Raw genomic sequence first — 21,027 nt, 5'->3', positions numbered from 1 at the left:
CAACATTATTAAGATGAGAAATAAGTTATATATAATTTATATATCATTCAAACACTACCGTGTTTGGATGATATGGTTAAGTGGCAGTTTTAGTTATTTAGAACTGCTTTAAAGCTTCACCGCTCACTCATTTTTCGAACAAATTTCAAACAATTATTACAGTTTATAGATCACCTTCTCAGTTATATTGTGAAAAAAAAATTTTTTTTTCAATTTTCGTTCAGCAAAACAAATGTTATGAATTTACTGGTGTTCAAAATCATAAAAATTCCTAAGGAGGTGAGCAACGTTTTTTATGATTGGTTTCCATAGCAACTACGTTGTTTCAGCAACTAGTGTTGCTACTAATTCACCACTCTCGCGAAACAAACAAGTGAAACAGAGAGAATAAAAGCAGACGAGTGCCGTACATTATGTTTATGGGGGAGCAAAAAAATAATTAAATTAAACAATGAATTTACTAGAAGCCTGGAAAAATCATGGATTACAATAGAAAAATGCGAGCATAAAAAAGTAATATGGTTAAGCTTAAACATGGAAAAGAAAAGGACAAGATATTCTAGTAAAAAAATATAAGAATTTTTTTTTTAATTCAATTTAACATTATATAATAAATTCAATGCTGCAATATTTTAAGTTATAAATTTATTATATTTTTTTACTAGAATATCTTGTCCTTTTCTTTTCCAGTTTTAACAACTAGTCCTTTACTTTTCTATGTTTAAGTTGAACCATATTACTTTTCATGCTTGTCAGAATGATAAGAAAAAGTGAAGGGGAAAATTTTAAAACTTTTTAGGCCATTGCATTTTGAAGCTAAATGCTTCTCATCACGGTATATCTGAGTCAGCCTAGACATCATTGATCGCTTGATTTGATTTGTGGATTCTTTCCAAGTCACTCAAAATCAAACACATCTATTTTTTTTAACTGATTTTTATATGCCATTATGTTGTTGCAAAGGGTGAATGTTTTTGTTTTTTTATTGTTTTCAGCTAACGAATTGACCAAGGCAATGCGAATCTTGGGCACAGACCGTGATAGCGTTGGTTTACGAGATCGAATGTAAGTTGCCTGATTTTTCAAGAAATCTACATAATTAATTCAAGAAAGAAAGCTTTTTAAAATAAATGCATTTTCTAATATTTTATTCATTTTTCTTTTTTTCCTAAAAGACTTTCTTTTTTTTTTTTTTTTTTTTTTTTTTTTTTTTTTTACATTGAATAAATTCAAAAGAGCATAAAAAGCAAAGAAATTTTATCTCTAAAAATCGATCCATTAAAAATGGAGTTATGGCCATTCAAAGTATAAAAAAAAATGCCTTAAGTCAGTTCTATTCAAATGCATATAAGCTTTTGACTGAAAATGGTAGGAAATTTGCACAGTTTATAAACCAACCCATCTTTAAAAAGCTGTATCTTCAGATCTTTTTAAGATATGATGATGAAGGTCCAGTTGTCTTTACTTACAACCATCTCACTTGGTAACTTACAGACTAATTAGCATATTTCAGTTTCATTTTAATTTCTTTTAAGTAGAAAAATAAAAACAGCCAAGAAAAATAGTAAGGCTTCATCATCATATGAAGTATTATTCTTAATGACATTATCATTTATTATTATAACATCATGAAAAATCCAAGATGGCGACCACGACATGATTCAAAGAAATTATTAACAAAATATGATTCGTAGCATATCAAATGAAAGGAAATTTTGTACAGATTACAATTATGTTTTCAAGTACATTAAACTAATTAGTATAATTAAGTTTCATTTTAGCAGTTTTAAGTTGCTTTGATAATTATCGGGTGGGTTTCTATCGCTATTTTGTATAATTTTTTTATTTTTTAAGTCATTGTTGAGATTTCAGAGATTTCAAGAGATTTCAAATTTTCAAGAGATTTCAACAGACATTGTGACCATTTTTTTTCTAGTTCTCTTATAACGCTCGACACTACTTGATTTTCAAACAGAATAAACATTTACAACACCAAATATTTATTGAGGTAGGTAGAAGAGTAACTTGCTTTTATTCCACCTTTTAACTCAACTTTAAAAGAAACAAAGGAATATGGGCGTGATTGCAAAATCTGAAAGTTGGAAGAGAAGTTGCAGTTATTATGTGTTACACCATCTTTTAATTTTAATGAAAAAAAATCAGAAAATAGTAACATTTTTGCAAGATTTATTTTCGTTTAAAAATAATTTTTTAAAATTTTATTTCATTTTTATTAAAATAATTTTTTAATTTTATTTTTGTTAATTTGTTTAAATTTTTATTATTGTTAAAATAATTTTTAAAAGATTTTTTATTCTTGTTTATTGAAATTTTTTTTTTTTTAAATTTTAGCTTTATCCTTGTTTAATAAAATAATTTTTAAAAAAATTTTTATTTTTAGCCATGAGCGAGCACAAAGTACAAATAAAATCATTGCAGATACTACAAAGTCAGTCAAGCGACTTGTACGGACAAAAAATATATCTCAGGTAAGCATATTTATTCCATTAAAAAGATCACATTTTCATTTTATATGAAAATATCTCTAGCCAGAGTCTGACCACCTAAGAGATATCCTCTTTAAAAGAAATAAGTACTCCCCCTCCTAATATTGAATGGGAAGAGTCTTGCTTTATAATAAGAACAATATCCAGGTTTATCTGAAAGGGAGACCGTTTTAGATAACATCTTTAGTAAATGTTTGGAACAGTCGACCTCGAGGCGGACAAATGGTGATTGTTAATTAACAGAACCAGTTGAGAACCAATCCAAGATCAAGAGATTCCAGGAGAATAGGTGGAGAGGTGCTCTTATGAGAATTTGGGATGCTAAAAGTTTATTTAATGCAACAAGGAAAAAGTGACGATAATTGCAGAAATTTGAAATATTGATTATTGTCAGCTAATGTATGTCCTAATTTCCGACTTAGTGCTACTTAGGCCAGAGGTTTTGAGGAAATATACACACACACACACACATATATATATATATATATATATATATATATATATATATATATGAGATTTAAGGACTATCCACTTATCTTGTGCTTCCTTTTTAAAATTAAATATGTTTTTAACTCTTTTTCAAGATGTTTTTTAGCATGTTTTATTAATCATTATTTCATATTATAAGCTCTATTTCTTTTTTGGTTTTATTGAGCTTTTACATCTGGTTGAGATTACTTGTAAATATTAACTCTTTAATATTTATAATATATTTTAACTTTACCATTTTGATTACCTTGGTAAACTTATTGTAATTTTTATTTCTTTATATATATATATATATATATATATATATATATATATATATATACACACACATATATATTTCTAATATAAATGTTTTACTAGTATAGATATCTTTCTAGTGTGTGTGTATGTATATATATATATATACACACACATTTCTAATATATTTTACTAGTATATATATGTCTTTATAGTGTGTATGTATGTATATATACACACACACACATTTCTAATATATTTTACTAGTATATATATATATATATGTCTTTATAGTGTGTGTATGTATATATATATATATATATATATATATACACACACACACACACACATTTCTAATATATTTTACTAGTATATATATATATGTCTTTATAGTGTGTGTGTATGTATGTATATATATATATATATATATATACACACATATTTCTAATATATTTTACTAGTATATATATATATATATGTCTTTATAGTGTGTGTGTATATATATATATATATATATATATACACACATATTTCTAATATATTTTACTAGTGTATATATATATATACACATGTCTTTATGGTGTGTGTGTATATAATATATATATATATATATATATATATATACACACACACACAGACACGCACACATATTTCTAATATAAATATTTTACTAATATATATACTGGAAGCGGTAACAAGACAAATCAGTTCCTTCACTTTTATTCTTGAGTATTTCTATTGCGAAGCGGTTTATTGAAATAAAATATAAGAAAAAGAACATTGAAAAATATACAATAAAAATTAACAAAATTTATGCAGACGAAAATTACACAATTAGTCTTTATTTGCACTTTTATTCACAAAATAAAGTTTTTATTTCATTTGAAATTTTATAAGAAATATGTTTTGGAAATTATAAAAATAAAAATTTTATAAGAAATATAAGTTTATGAAATTATAAAAATAATTTTTTTTTTTTTTTTTTTTTTCAAATAAACTTTTTATTTAAATTTATATAATGTGTTTATAAAAGTATAAAAATAAAAAAAAAATAAAGACTGGAATAACATAAAAAAAAAAAAAAAAGGAGTTCATGCACAGGGGAGATATATAGAGAGAAAACCCCCCAAAAGAACTGATTTGCCTTGTCACTGTTTCTGCTATGCCGGTAATTGGGAAATACATAATACGTTAGCTGACTATAACTAAAATAATCATAATTTTAGAACTGTTAAACATTAATTTCTGTCAAAATGTGTTTAAATTTATTTGAAAATAAATTAAGTCATTATTCATTATTTTGTGTGAAATGTGTCAAACATCCAAATTTATTTAAAAAATAAATTAAGTCTTCATTAATTTTTGTGAAAATATATTTCTTAGAACTGTTTGTTATATTAAATAAAAAAAATTTTCTTACAATTCATCGAATGTTTTAATAAAAATTATAATTCTCTGCAATTATCAGTTTTTTTTTTCCTTGCTGCGTTATAAACTTTTTAGCATCTGAAAAAAATGAACTCATTTCTCAGTGAAATAGTTGCCTCCCTTAGAATAGTCAATTAATATGGCTGATTGCCTAACATATTGAAATAATTTTTATTTATTTATTTTTTTTTTTAGAGTCAGAAGTTCCAACTGGAACGGTTGAGGAATGATTTTGAAGAAAGCGTGAAGAGGTTTACAGAACTTCAGAAGGTAAATTTTTTTTTTTTTTTTTAATGACCTGTGGCATAACAGATAAAGTATAAAGTAAAATTCAGTTGTAAATGACACTCTTCTGGAAGTTGAAGGGTCAATCTTTAGTGCGGGCAATATAAAGAATATAATTGTGAATTGCAACTTCTACTCTGTTATGTTATCAAAGAATATATCTTTAACAAAGCAAAACTTATCAAGAAAAAGCAAAACACTATTAAGAGGAGCAAACATATTTTAAATGAAAGATGAGGAATAAAAGTTATATATAACATTATTATATAACGGAATAGTAAGGAAAAGTAAAAGGGGAAAATTAATGGGCAAAAAACAAATGGAGCCTCTTTAGGCCAAGTCATTTCAAAGCTGAATGCTTTTCATCTGAAAAGGAGAAAGGCCAGAATTATGTAAAATGCAAATATAGATAAAAACTGGCTTCTCCTTCTGATGAGAAGCATTTAGCTTTGAAATGACATGGCTTAAAGAGGGTTTTTTTTTTTGTTTTTTTTTTAATTTTACCCTTTTACTTTTTCTTATTGTTGTGGTGATAAAATAAAGTTATACATAACTTTTATTCCTCATCTTTCGTCATTCATATATAGTGTGTGTGTGTGTGTGTGTGTGTGTGTGTGTGTGTGTGTGTGTGTGTGTGTGTGTTGGGCTGTTCAAAAGAAAAAGAATCACAGGAGGACAATGGAAACAGTTCAAAGACGGTCTAAAGATCTCCTTTAAACAGTTTTGTTTGTATTCTAACTCCTGAGGAAAATCTAACCCTTTGTGACTTGCAGCATGCAAGCCACAAAGAGCTACAATTTCTGAATCCGCATGCAATGAAGAACACAAGAAAAAGACAGTCATGCCACAGGTGACCCACATGCGGGAAATACTTCAGAGCTCGAATCGTTCTTTTTTATTTATTTTTTTTAGCAATGACTATATTACCGGTGTTCCCATCAACAAACTGTTGCATCCGTCTGCCTGTTTTACAAATACTTTAATGGCAGGTGCTCCAAACTACAAACCCTTGTACCTCCTCGACATAAATACCTCGACAAACCCTACATGTAGCAAAATCCCACCCCTACACAATAAAAAGTCCCTAGATGTAAGAAAACTTTCTACTCTAAGTTTCTTTCTTTGGACTGATAGACTTTGGAATTCCCTTCGGGTTTCTGGTTACCTGACTGTACTGAGCTCTGGAGAATTGCTTCCCTTTATGTGCGTCAGGGATTTGAATCTTGTAATAGTCAGCCACACTGATGAGCCATAATGGTGAATCCATAAATAACTATATGTAAGGTTAGTATAAGAGAACCCCAGTAGAGTACTCGATTAATGAGAACATTTTAAAAATAAAAGTAATATTTATGCATTACAGAAGTATATTATTATATTGCCAATAACATGGCTTGTCAGAAGCAAACTTTAGTCAACTCAAATGTTATTTGGGTTTGACTTTGAAAATTTTCTCAAATGGAACCAAAGTAAATTTTTTATCTACAGATCAATATTTCTATTGTGTATCATATCAGTAAACATTTTTTTATTTATTTATTTTTTTAAATTTTTTTTTTAAAGAAAGCCGCTGAAAAGGTTCGGACATCAAAAAGTGTGAGACCACCTTCACAAGTTTCAGCTATCATTGACTTTACGGTAAGATTTTCTTGTTTTTTCCATTTCTTGTTTTAAAGTTTTTTCTTTTTAAAATCTTTTTTTTTTTTTTTTTTTCCATGTTTAATTTTTTTATATGCAAACATCACATCTATATAACTGGTTGGTCTTTCAGCCCTTAACCATCCCCGTAACTTTGCCTTTAACCGTGACCTTGGGAATACTGACCACTTATATAAAAGGAAAACGATATTTCTTTTGCGAACGAAAAAAAAAACAAACTAATGTTGTAAAAATGATATCTACAGTTAGCAGATGGGCAGAACCATTGGTCAACAATAACTTATAAACAGATGTACCATTTCTCAAGAGAACCATGGAATTGTTTTCAAATTGGTGATCAAAGAATGAAAGTTCAATGTTATTTATATATATATATATATATATATATATATATATATATATATATTTTTTTTTTTTTTTTCCCCCCAAATAAGGCACAGTGCCATTTTGATGTAAGTGGCTACTATCAGGGACATAAGTTACAGGTATACTATGTAGGGATTTAAGCAGCAAGATGTCTGTTCACATTATACTTGAAATTCTGCAAGTCATTACAGTTGGGGAAACAGGAACCCGGAAGTAAATTCGAAAGTATAGCAGTTATGGAGAAGAAACTATTGGAGTAGAAGGCTTTCTTACATCTATAGATCTCTACTGTGTAGGGGTGAGACTTTGCTGCTTGTCGAGTTTGTCGGGGGGATATTTATGTCGAGGGGGTACAAGGGCTTGTAGTTCATCGAAGCATCCACCATTAAAATACTTGTAAAACAGGCAGAGGGATGCAGCATTTCGTAGATAGGACAGAGGTTGAAGCTTAGATGACAGTTCAGGACCTATCAGGTCGGTGACTCTGTTTTGAATCCTGTTCAGGAGTGAGAGACTAGTAGCAGATGCGCCAGCCCAAATGTTTATCAAGGTCTAAAAGCCATTTGTGTTTGAAGGTAATGATTGGTAGTGATGGAAATTGGATAGAATTTCATTATTTAAGACGATCGCTCAACAAGAACTTGTTTACATTGGACTTGAAGACAACCATGCTGTAGTCAGCTGGAAAGCAGGCCTGCGGTACAGAATTCTATAAGCCGGCAATTCAGTGAAAGAAACTTTGTTCATGGAATTTGTTTAGTTTTAGACACAGATAGAGTAGGGGAAATTTGTACACTATTTTTCACACGGTTTTTTGCAATATCAGTCAATATTTTGGATTTTTTTTTTTTTTTTTTTTTTTTTTTTTTTTTTTTTTTTTTTAGGTTTCAACATCTCCCATTATTCAGTTGTAATCGTGACATGCTTTTTTTAAAATTGGTTTTGTTTGAATTTGAATAACACTTTTCATTTTTTAAATTTCTTTAAGGATGATGATGAAGAAGCTCTTATTGAGAAGGAACGACGAGAAGAGCAGTTGCTACGACAACAAGAAGTTATCGAAGAAGACACGGCTTTGATCCTAGAACGAGAGGAGAGAATTCAGCAGTTGGAGGCATGTTTTTTTTTTTGTTGTTTTTGTTTTTTTTTGTCTGTTTATATTTTGTCTTTTTTTTTTTTCATCTTTTTTTTTTCATTATTTATTTATTTTTTCAAAATATAATCAACAATTTGTTTTTAATTTTTATTTGTTTGCACATTTTTAAAATAAAGATAGACAACTCTAGCTCTAGATATACCTAAGGCTTTTGACAGGATATGCCATGAAGGTCTTCTCAGGAAAATCAGATCATATGGTATCACTGGAAGAATACATAACATAATAAAATCCCTCTTAGATAAGAGAAAAATCCAGGTTGTCCTCGACGGTCGTACATCTGAACAATATGATATAAATGTGAGAGTGCCTCAGGGGTCTATCCTTGGACCTCTATTATTCCTAATATTCATAAATGACCTCCCTGACAAAATTGTTTGTGAGATGGGTATGCTGACGACACCACGTTCTATAACAGACATGACATGAAAACAAATGAACACATATCTAAAGCAATGGCAGAAACCTTAGAGGAAGACCTCCAGTCTGTAGTGGAATGGGGACAAAAATGGATGGTCACATTCAATGCTGCCAAGACTAAACTTGTTTCCTTTAATAATTACAAGAAACCTTCTCTACCACCAATAGCAATGGCCAATGACTCTTTATCTGAAAGTACATCTTTTAAACTCCTCAGCCTAACGCTCACAGGAAACATGAGTTGGAACAATTACATTGAGAGTATTGCCAGGACCACTGCGAAGAAGGTAGGTTCTCTCTCCCGTGCTAGAAAGCTACTAACGCCCGAAAGTATCCTATACCTCTATAAGGCCACCATTCGCCCATGTATGGAGTATTGTTGTCATATTTGGGCTGGTGCATCTGCCACTAGCCTCTCGCTCCTAGATTAGATTCAAGAGTCACCAATCTGATAGGTCCTGAACTGTCATCTAAACTTCAGCCACTGTCCCATCGATGAAACGTTGCATCCCTCTGCCTGTTCTACAAGTACTTTAACAGTGAATGCTCTGACGAACTGCAAGCACTTGTGCCCCCTCGACGTAAATACCCCCAACAAGCCCGACAAACAGCTAAATCCTACCCCTACACACTAGAGATCCCTAGATGTAAGAGAGCCTTCTACTCCAGTAGTTTCTTCTCCAGAACCGTTAGACTTTGGAATTCCCTTCCGGCGCCCTGCTTCCTCAACTGTACTGACATGCAAAAGTTCAAGTGTAACGTGAATCGACAGCTTGCTGCCCAACTCCCTACACAGTACCCCTGATGCCTATGTCCCTGATAGTAGCTCCCTACAAAAAGTGGCAATGTGTCTTGTTTGGGGTGGAAATGTAATAAAATTTTTAAAAAATAAAAAAATCTCTATTATATTCCTAAAGTTAATCTTGCTGATTTTTATTTTGAAGTGATTATTTTAAAAATATTTCATTTTAGCAATTGTCTGTGTTGGACGAAATAATTTTTTAAATAAATTATAACTCAATGTTATTTTATTGCAAATAACACGGTACAGCAATAACAAATGAAAATTAGAAAGGAGTGGATGCAATGCATATTCTCAATCCTCACTGGCCAATTTTATTATTCTCATTTCATTTTGTTTTTCTTTTTTTTTTCTTTTTCAGGGAGATATACTTGATGTAAATGAAATATTTAGAGAACTTGGAGTTATGGTTAGTGAACAGGGTGATCAAATAGGTGAGTATAAATAATTTTTTCAGTGCTTCTGCACTATTAGAATGAAATTTTGTAGTCGATAAATGGAGTTTTCAGATAAAAAAAAACAATCGTTTCTACTGATTTTTTTTTTTTTTGTCAAATCTAATGAATTACGATGTTTGCTTCCAAATTATGCAGTCGAAATTACCTGAATATTATTGAATTATTTAAAAATACAACTTTAATCGTGTTAGCAGGTGAAAAATTGAAGCCATCTTTTTTAAATCAAAACAAAAAATACCTCCTTTTTGAACTCTCTTGAACGATCATTTTCTTCAAATTCCATTTTTTATTTTCTTTGATAAATAATTTTCTACCTCATCGATTTTCATAATTATTTGATATAATCATCTTTAAAATACGAGGAATGCGTAGATACCATTGTCTTAATGTGAAATTTAGTTTTACAATTTCCGAAATTTCGTTCTGATAGTGTAGAAGTGCTTTTTTTTTTTTTTTTTTTATCAAAATTTGGAAAAAATTGTGTCTTGTAGAAAAATACCATTTGGTATGAGATACGGTGAACAGAAAAGCTCTCCCCATTAAAAAAAAAAAAATGGTAAAATCACTAAATCATGGTGTAAGTTCATTGCAAAAAAAAAAAAATTAATTATTATATGAGGAATCTTTTCAAGTTAAAATCTATTGAGAAATTCATGCTTTTAAATATGTAAGCATTAAAGTTATCCAATATGACCCAAAGCAGGATGCCCATTTTGGATAACTTGTTATTCTTTAGCTAATGTTTATATATTTGAAGTTTGCATTCCTCAATAAAAAATGTGTATTTCTAAATAGATTTTAATTCTAAACGATTTCTTATATACTAATATTTAACAAAAAGAAAATTTTTACAAAACAATTTTAACCGGCTAAAGGCCTATAAAAGAACAGTCCATAAAAAATCCAATCATTTGAGGTCCCTAGTGCCGTTCTGTGACTTCTGAGTTTTGGAAGAGATAGTTTTAAAAATATGGAGGCAGACAGACAGACATAGTGAGTTTTATAAATTAGATTATTGTATGAGGAATTTATTTGAGTTAAAATATATTGAAAAAATACACATTTTAAATATGCAAACATTAGATAAAGTTTTCCAATATGACCCAAGTGGACGGCCATTTTAGAGAAATTATTCGCTAGCTAATGTTTATATACTTAAAGTGTGTATTTCTCAATAGATTTTAACTCAAAATAGTTTCTCAATAATATTTAGCAAAAAAAATTTTTTTAATGCCTACAAAGAATTTAGTAAATTTGCTAACAAAAAAAAACAAAAAAAAACCCCAACAATCTCTTATTACTCAGGGGAAATAACTCTACCAGCATTTCAACATTTGCTAAGAATTATTTGCCTTAGATCTTAACAACAAAAGAGAAGACAACATCCATATGCACATGTACATAATTCTAATTACGCTTATCGCTATCTCGTCACACAGAAACTAACAACTATCCTGGCGTCATCCTGTCTGTGGAGTTCAATGGATCTGTCTTTCTATCATGGTTCACTTCGCTCGCTTCTTCGTCGATAGTATCACATCTACCTCCCACCCAAAAAATAAAAATAATGGTTGTCAACATTATACAATAACGATAGCGATTGCAAAGGGAGACAACTCATCTGCATAATAATACGCTATGATGATTTCATGTTTGTGTATACATTATCACCCTCCACCACTTTTTTTAAAAGATGAGATTGCTCAATCGCTGAAGAAGCAATGGTGTGGGAAGAGTAAGGAAGTCAGAACACCAAAGTTGATTGGCCAAATAAAGAATTCCATAGATCATGACCGTCGTGTGTCTATAGAGACAATAAGTGCACAGTTTGATGTCAGTGTGGGAACTGTACACACAATTATTCACAAGGAAGTGAAGATGTGGAAGGTTTGCATGCAGTTTGTTTGAAGGGTGCTCAGAGAAGATTAAAAAAAAGACGTTATGACCAAGATGAGAAGATAAAAAAGAAAGATGTTATGACCAAGATGAGAAGATAAAAAAAAGATGTTATGACGAAGATGAGAAGATAAAAAAAAGACGTTATGACCAAGATGAGAAGATAAAAAAAGACGTTATGACCAAGATGAGAAGATAAAAAAAGAAAGATGTTATGACCAAGATGAGAAGATTAAAAAAGAAAAAAGTTATGACCAAGATGAGAAAATTAAAAAAGAAAGACGTTATGACCAAGATGAGAAGATAAAAAAAAGACGTTATGACCAATATGAGAAGATTAAAAAAGAAAGATGTTATGACCAAGATGAGAAGATAAAAAAAGAAAGATGTTATGACCAAGATGAGAAGATAAAAAAAGAAAGATGTTATGACCAAGATGAGAAGATAAAAAAAGAAAGATGTTATGACCAAGATGAGAAGATAAAAAAAGAAAGACGTTATGACCAAGATGAGAAGATAAAAAAAGAAAGATGTTATGACCAAGATGAGAAGATAAAAAAAGAAAGATGTTATGACCAAGATGAGAAGATTAAAAAAGAAAGACGTTATGACCAAGATGAGAAGATTAAAAAAGAAAGACATTATGACCAAGATGAGAAGATAAAAAAAGAAAGATGTTATGACCAAGATGAGAAGATAAAAAAAGAAAGATGTTATGACCAAGATGAGAAGATTAAAAAAGAAAAAAGTTATGACCAAGATGAGAAGATAAAAAAAGAAAGATGTTATGACCAAGATGAGAAGATAAAAAAAGATGTTATGACCAAGATGAGAAGATAAAAAAAGAAAGATGTTATGACCAAGATGAGAAGATAAAAAAAGAAAGATGTTATGACCAAGATGATAAGATCAAAAAGACGTTATGACCAAGATGGGCATCAAGACAGTTTCTCACCTTCTCTTGCTCTCTGTGACTTTTAGTTGTTCCCTAAGCTCAAGGAAAACCAACAACTTTGTAATTGAATGATCCTACTGTTAATTTTTCTTTTATTTCACAGATTCTATAGAAGCAAATATCGAAACTGCCTGTGCGCGCGTTGAAGGTGGATATGAGCAATTAAAGAAGGCTGAAACCTACCAAGTAAGTTAAGGAGTATCGATTTTTTTTTTGTTTCATTCAGAAAATTTTTGTTTTGTTTTTCGTTAAATAAAATGTTCTCATCTCAAGTGTTGTTCGTACAACGTTTCGGTCTATCCTGTCGAACTCTGTACAGAATTTCAAACAAAACCCTTTTTTAGTCCACGGGGGTAGCATGCTCTTGTTCAATCAGCCATGATTGAGTAAAAGTCTTAATTAATTCGCAATTGCATTTTGAATTTTGCCGGCACTGAAGATTGAACCTTCAACCTCCAAAAGAGTGACTTACAATTGAATTTTATGTAAGAAGTGCATTTTGACTAAGATTCAACCATGTTTTGAAATTAATAAAATCAACTTCAATATTATTTATCGTTAATCTTACCAGTTTAATAAAGAACAGTATTTTCTTTATTAGATCGAAAATCAGAATATTGACTTTCAAGTAAAATTGATGGTATATTTTGGTTCTTTATTTGTGATTTTATTGTCTTATTTCCCCTATATATTTGTAATAATTTTGTCAATATTAAGTGATTTTATGAAATAAAAAAAAAAAGATAACATACAAAAATGATTTGTTTTTTTTTTTTTTCTTCGATATTGTAGTGAAATTAAAAAATCAAAATATTGAATTTTAAGTCAGACCAATAATATCAACTTAATTGTCATGTTTGAAGTAAGGTAGAAGATTAATTATTAATGAAAAGAGTTTTTAAGGACTGCGAAAATGGAGTTTGTTGAATTCGCCTAAGATTTTGTTCTCAAAAAATAATTATCTCCCTTGTTACGATTCAACCTTTTTTGTTTCGTTTTTATTTGGGGGGGAGGTTGTTTTTTTAGCAAAACTTTAATTTTCGCTGTCTTTGAAAACTATTTTCTACCTTATCGTTTTTCATAATTTTTGGATATGTTCATTACTGCGACATATCAATTAGATACCATTAGTTTGACTTGAAATTCAATCTTTCGATTTTTTTTTTAGTTTCCCTCTAATAATGGAGAAACACCGCATTTTTTTTTTTTTTTTCTTTAAGCTTAGTTTGTCTCTGAATGTAGTCAGTATGAATTGAAATTTTGGAAAGTTTTCTGAAATGTTTTATCCATACGATTTGAATCAAAATTGAATGTGGATTAACGTTTTAAGAGGTTTCTGCTTTCATAGATCGTTTAAAAGATTCAGGACCACATCCATTTTCTTCCCTAGAGAATTTAATAATTTGATTTAAATTTTATCAAGATATAAATAGGATATCTTTTTAATTTTAAATGATGTCCTACCCCCCCCCCTCCCCAAACTCTTAGCGGCAAATTCGTAGAAATTCTTATTGTCTTCACTTTTTCTTTTCTTTCCTAACCTTGAAGAGTGTTTCTGAACCACAAACTTTATAAGCATCAACCCACAACTAAACTGGAAATCACAGAACCACTACCTAGTAGAAGACAATATAAATTGTCTGTGTGTGTACATTTCTCTAGCAAATTACTCTTTCAATTTTCAGTCTACAGACTCGAGATTTGACATAAGGGGTATTGAGACTTGGAAAAATCTTTTTAATCAGTTTTTGGCCAGAAATTTGGCTGTCAAGGGGTCAAAGTTCAACGATTTGACCTTTGAAAACTCTACCAAACTCCTCTGCCAATTTTGAGTCTAAACATTTGAAATTTTACATAAATGGTATTCAGACCTGCAGCAAGTTTTTTAATCAGTTTTTGGGCGAATATTTGGCTGCCAAGAGGTCAAAGTTAAGAGTTGACCTTTGCAGACTCTACCAAACTCCTCTGCCAATTTTGGATCTGAACATGGGTTAAACTTTTTAGTATATATATATATATATATATTAGCATTTCAGCTCGGCGTTGCCCGGGTGTTTTGATATGTATGTTGAGCAAAAAGAAAAAAAAGATGGTAGTAGGAAGGCAGGCTCGGACCCGTCCCGCAAAGGAGGAAAAGAACGGGGTACAAACCTAACGTTTATGCTGTTACCACCACCACCACCAAACCGGAAGCAACATTTTTTTAAAAATTAAGGCTAGACAATCTAAAGGAGAGGATAACTTTCAAAAATATCGGCGAAAAAAGTGACCCCCCCCCTCTTGTAGAAAAGGGCCTAGTTGAAGAGGAAGATATTAATGTTTTTACCCAATTTTTCGATATTTGTCGTATGAAAGGTCAAACTTTAAAACGATACTGATCTTGGTAAAATCCGTCGCCTTTATTGAAAGTTTAAGGCAGACATGCAAACAGACATACATACATACATTTATATATTGGTAACTAAAAATTTTCAACCCAAACTAATGAAAAAGCTTGCCCTATCTCTGAATACCCTTTATGTAAAATTTCAAATATTTAGACCAGAAATTGTCTGAGTAATTTGAAAGAGACCGCAGAGGTCAATTTCTTTTTAACTTTGATCCCTATTATGACCCCTTAAAATTTATTGTTTTGGGCTCAAATCAAGTTATTAAGTTAGATCCATGTCCAAGAAACCTATATTTAAAATTTCAAGTGCGTAGACCCAAAATTGTCGGAGGAGTTTGGGAGAGTTCTCAAAGGTCAAATCGTTGAATTTTGGCCCCTTAATCGCCAAATTTCTAGACAAAAACCAATCACATCGATTTTCCCAAATCTCAGTACCCTGTATATCAAATTTCGAGTCTATAGACTAAAAATTGACAGTTATTGCGTAGGGAAATGTACACACACAGATATGTTCACTTATATATATATATATATATATATATATATATATAAGTTATGAACAGTAGATAGGGCCCAAGCAAAGCTGGGCTGAACTGCTAGTATTAAAAAGAATTAGAATTGGACACACATGCTTAACACATGCCTACCTGTGTTGTGTATTTTTGTTCTCACTAAATCGTTTTTATGTATTCTTAACTGTGTGTTATTTAACAGACTATTTAATGGATTATTGTCCTCAGATCCCTTAATATCTTGATCACCTGTGACTCATCTGGTGTTTGTTCATGTGTTTACGTGTCAGAACATATAATGTACAAAACATACCTATCTGCTGCTGCTGGTCGCTTCTGGGAGATTTTCCAACTATCCTTGGTGGAGCTCAAACCTGTTTAAAGGAAACGCTACAAGACAGGAACCCAAGACGAACGAGTGTTTTTTATATATATTTTATTCACTCCTCACGCATCTTGTCACAGCAGAACTGGAGTGAATTTTGACCTGTGGATTCTTCTATGTCTCCATCCTGAGGCTGTCCCCTCCCTCATGGGGAGACCCATTTTAGCCCATCTATCTTTCAAGGTGTCTTGGACACAACTCACTAAACTTAACGCATTCGCTGCTAACTACGAATACTCTTGTACCTGGCATTTACTTAGCCTTGCCCGCTACGAGTAAACTTGTAGTAACAAAATTCTTTTTCTATTAGTCGATGCGTGCTCGGTACGTACGATATCTCTCTTTTACTTGAACTGGCATTTCAAAATAACACATTGAATTATATGTTTACGAGTTATCTCGTATTTGGGCCCTGTCATGTATTATGTTTGTTTTCTATCGAATACGTATATGTTATAAGTTGAAGGATTCACTATAAATAAAAGCTGATTTGAGTTATTTTTATTACAAAAAAATATACAAACTAATAAAAACTGACAATTTCTTTATAAAAAGTGACCCCTGCAATTCTTGCAAAAAATGTCAAATTCCTATAAAAAAGTTATTTTTATTACAAAAAATATACAAACTGGTAAAAACTTACACACTGACTTTGGCATTTATTTATTAATTTATTTATTAAATTTATTTATTAAATGTTTTTTATTTTACAGAAACGATCGCGAAAGAAGATGTGTTTGCTTCTGCTCTTCCTCATTATCATCGTTGCTGTGATAGTCATAATTATCGTAGAAGTAGTGAAGTAACCTCTGATGCAGGCCAACACCCGCTAGCCGATACCCACGCTTTGACCGCCGCTCTCACGCGTCCCCAACTCCAGCTGAATGAGATGGTGAATTTTTTCTTAATCTAATATCAACAAAAGGGACCATGGACTTCGGTATTGAACAAATATTTAACAAAAAAAAATTAATTGACATAGGAAAATCAGTAAAAGAATTTGCAGACATAGAAAATGTATCCTTCTCTAATCTCCCACTTCTCTTCTTAAATTTGGATTTAACTTTTGGGGTGCATGTCCAGAGCTCAACATAATTTAAAAAAGAAAAAAAAAAAAAAGTAGAAAAATTTTATGATGTACTTATCCATCATAGGACAAAAATATCATATTCCAAAAATCACACAAATTGAGCTAGTAAGGTTTTTTGGGTTTTTTTTTTTCTTAACAAAATATTCTTTTTATGAGGCAATTAAACGTTATGTCTTGATCTGCTATGTTTAATAAATAAAGGGAGATAATTCAATTTAAACTACCAAAATCGAACTCAGCCTTGTAATGGATACTGTGCACTATTAAAATCACTAGAAATGATTTTCTATAAAAAAAAGAAATACTTGATCAATTTTACATAATTTTTGGAATGTGACATCTTGGGGGGGGGTCTGCATTTTATTTTTTATTTTTTTAGGTTGAATTTTGGACTTGCACCAATATTTTTTTCTTTTTAAAATATGCATTGAGCATCAAAATCCAGATTTATTTCTTTTTATCGATGCAAAAAAATGAAACGTCCCATTTGCTACATACTTTTTAAAATAAAATCTATATCCCCCCCCCTCCCTCACTTAGGTAAATCAAAAAAAGTTATTGACATCATTTTGAGATTTAAAAGCTAAGTTAGAGTGGTCAACTACAGTCAAGGACGATCTAAAGGCTCCCTTCTCATTAGCTGCTACACTGAAGTGTAGAGGCGAGTGCCACTTCTTTCTTATAATCATTCCACTTGGTCTTGATCCTCCCCTTCTAAAGCTGAGCGTTTAGCAAAAGGGCATCAAGTACCATTTTTTTTTAATTTTTAGTATGACTCAATGAAGGATTAAACCCTGGTATCCCGACTCCTTAGATTTGGAGGACAAATAAAAATAAAACACATAATTACCAGAATCTTTCATTCATTAAGCTCATCTGAAGATTCTGGTAAGTGTGTATTTATTCTTGATTGTTCGTTTTTGTGCGAAACAGTCGTTAAGAGTTACATCGAATTTGGCAAATAAAAATATGAATAAAAACATGTTCATTAGAATTTAAAATACCATTGTTTCATTTATATACATATTAAAAGATATACACAACATTGCCTGGTATTAAACGTAACGTTATATCCTTTTTAAAAAAAAAACAAACTGAGACATGTGCATGCGAGTATTATGTTTTTTATAAACAGTTCACTTCTTGTAATTAAAAAAAAAAAAAAATATTTGAGCCGAGATCGAAACCAAAACCTAAAGACAATGAGAAGTACGATAACCATTAGACCAGCTTGCCACGATCTTTAAAAAGTGTTTTCAAATCTCGTGAAACAGTAGATGGGTAAAAATTTAATGATCCCAAATTATCAATTTTTCAATTTTTACCCCTTAACAGTCCCTTTTTTCCCCTGGATGAAAACCAATTAAAGTTTTCCACATGTCTGAATACCTTATATACCAAATTTCAAGTCTATAGATCAAACATTTGTTGAGTATATAGGTTGAGAGGTGTTCTCACGCACACACATTCTCACTTTTAGAAATATATAGATTTTTCTTTTTTAACAGTTTGAAAATTTTCTGTTTAATATTATTCTGACGAAAAAAATAAATAAATTAATGTAAAAAAAAATTGAAGGGGAGACGGGGAGGGGGGTCATTTATGTCTGCAAAAGATTTTTTTCCTAAATTACTATGTATATTTACAAAGTTTTTTTTTTTTTTTTTTTTTTTTAATTTCATTGGATTTATAACAAACGAAACAATATAATTAGATTTTTTTTCTCTTTGAGGAGAAAAGTTGTCTTTGATATTGTTTTTAATATTTTTTTTTTGTATGGGATTTCTTTATTTTTCTTTTTATATATAACATGCCAGATTACTTATATACATTTTTTTTTTCTTTTGTACAAATGAAAACCTATAAATGTGTGCATCTGTACGTGCATATGTGCGTATATAAAAATGTATACATGCGATGACTCAATTTTATTAAATTGTTGAATAAAAATTTAAAGGAAAATTGTTTATTTTTTTTATTTGTTTTAAAGTTTTTAATTGTTTAATCGATATGAAAAAAATTATTTTAATTTCATTTTACTTCAAAATTTTTAATTTTTTTACATTATTTTTTTTACTTTTTTTTTAACTTTGTTTTACTTTTTTTTTAATTTTTTTACTTTTTTACTTTTTTTACTTTTTTTTATATTTTTTTATACTTTTTTTTATACTTTTTTATACTTGTTTTACTTTTTTTATACTTTTTTTACTTTTTTTATACTTTTAACTTTTTTACTTTTTAAAATTTTTTACTTTTTTTACTTTTTTACTTTTTTTACTTTTTTACTTTTTTTTACTTTTTTAATACTTTTTTTATTTTTTTAATACTTTTTTTTACTTTTTTTAAACTTTTTTTTACTTATACTTTTACTTTTTTTTATACTTTTTTTTACTTTTTTTTATACTTTTTTTTACTTTTTTTTATACTTTTTTTTACTTTTTTTTATACTTTTTTTTACTTTTTTTTATACTTTTTACTTTTTTTATACTTTTTACTTTTTTTATACTTTTTACTTTTTTTATACTTTACTTTTTTTTATACTTTTTACTTTTTTTATACTTTTTTTTACTTTTTTTTCATACTTTTTTAATTTTTTTTATACTTTTTTTACTTTTTTTTTACTTTTTTTTAACATTTTTTTGTTTTTAATAATGAAATTTTTTTTTATTTTTAATTTTATTTGTATTTCTCAGTCTTTTATTTTGATTTTTAATTTTTAATTTGCTTTTTATTTTTAAATGTTTAAATTATAATTTATTTATAAATTATAATTTATCTAGCTATAATTTATCTAGCTTTTTTATTTTTTTATTTTAATTTATTTACAAAAAAAAAAAAGTCACAAAGGAACTGGCATTATCTCAGAGCTGCTTCTGATTGTCCATAGTTAGATCCAAATTGAAAAGTTCCTTAGTAATTTGCAACATTTTGTTATATAACTGTACATAAAAACCACCAAAAACTATCAACTGTTCATTTCTTATTATGGCAAACTCAATCAGAAATTGAGAAATCCACAAAATTTGTAAATCGTGCTGATTTGATTGCAACAAAAAGTTCAATTTTTTATGCATAAAACATTTTGAGGAATAATTTATTTGATTCAATTTTATGCATAAAACATTTTGAGGAATAATTTATTTGATTCAATTTTATGCATAAAACATTTTGAGGAATAATTTATTTGATTCAATTTTATGCATAAAACATTTTGAGGAATAATTTATTTGATTCAATTTTATGCATAAAACATTTTGAGGAATAATTTATTTGATTTAAAAAAGAAAAGAATAAGCTGAATTGGTCTCCACATCCAATACCAACAATTCATTCAGAATTAGTGAATATTAATTCCATTGCCAAGGCCGCTGGAAAAATGATGGGATCCTTCTACTACTTCAGTAGATATCTCACTTCTGATGCAGTTCTCTACCTATATAAAAGCCACATATAGCCAATGGAGTACTGCTGCCACACCTAGGCAGGAGTTACTAGAAGCAGCTTATCCTGCCTTGACAGAGTTCAAAATAGACTTCGTAGCTTAGCGGAGGGATGCCCTTTTCTCTTCCCTGCAACCTCTTTTCCACAGAAGAGATGTTGCGAGCCTGTCTCTGCTTATCATTATTTTCATGGCAACTGCTCGACTGAGCTCTAATCTATGGTCCACTCTCACCAAACTTTCATAAAAAACACTTGTCTAGCCAAACTCACTATCAATAATTTCCCACACTCTTTATTTGTGCCTAACGTAGATTCCATGAACAAAGTTTCTTTCTTAGAACTGCACATTTGCGGAACTCTCTTCTGTTTGCCTGCTTTCCAGCTGACTACAATTTGATTGTCTTCAAGTCCAACGTAAACAAGTTCTCGATGAGCCGTCCCCCTAAGTAATCAAATTTACAAAATCTCTACTACTTCTGATTACTATGCTATAATTTCATTGACTAATGTATACCCAATAACTCTTATCCTCAAGTGGCTTCCGGGCCTTGA

General features: G+C 29.8%; 2 protein-coding genes across 4 annotated transcripts in view; one reads left to right on the top strand and one right to left on the bottom strand.

Moving 5' to 3' along the window:
- Positions 1 to 18,996, top strand: part of LOC145265617 (syntaxin-7-like) — a 45,301-nt gene extending 26,305 nt beyond the window's left edge. For 2 of the 3 annotated variants that reach the window (XM_080121645.1, XM_080121647.1), the window contains exons 4-11: positions 996 to 1,065; positions 2,402 to 2,489; positions 4,857 to 4,931; positions 6,510 to 6,584; positions 7,960 to 8,085; positions 9,711 to 9,783; positions 12,762 to 12,844; positions 16,658 to 18,996. In XM_080121645.1, coding sequence (XP_079977771.1) covers positions 996 to 1,065; positions 2,402 to 2,489; positions 4,857 to 4,931; positions 6,510 to 6,584; positions 7,960 to 8,085; positions 9,711 to 9,783; positions 12,762 to 12,844; positions 16,658 to 16,750 — 683 coding nt within the window. In that variant the 3' untranslated portion in view covers positions 16,751 to 18,996. Of the gene's footprint in view, positions 1 to 995; positions 1,066 to 2,401; positions 2,490 to 4,856; positions 4,932 to 6,509; positions 6,585 to 7,959; positions 8,090 to 9,710; positions 9,784 to 12,761; positions 12,845 to 16,657 lie in introns of all 3 variants that reach the window. The other variant, XM_080121646.1, reaches the window with a different exon arrangement.
- The window catches only part of LOC145265618 (lipopolysaccharide-induced tumor necrosis factor-alpha factor homolog), a 224,042-nt gene that overhangs the window by 177,506 nt on the left and 25,509 nt on the right, over positions 1 to 21,027 (bottom strand). The window lies entirely within an intron of this gene.

The sequence above is a fragment of the Euprymna scolopes genome, chromosome 40, assembly GCF_053919585.1.
Source record: "Euprymna scolopes isolate OS-2025 chromosome 40, ASM5391958v1, whole genome shotgun sequence".
Taxonomy (NCBI): domain Eukaryota; kingdom Metazoa; phylum Mollusca; class Cephalopoda; order Sepiida; family Sepiolidae; genus Euprymna; species Euprymna scolopes.
Note: the sequence above shows the minus strand (reverse complement) of the source record. Positions and strands in the feature narration are given on the sequence as shown.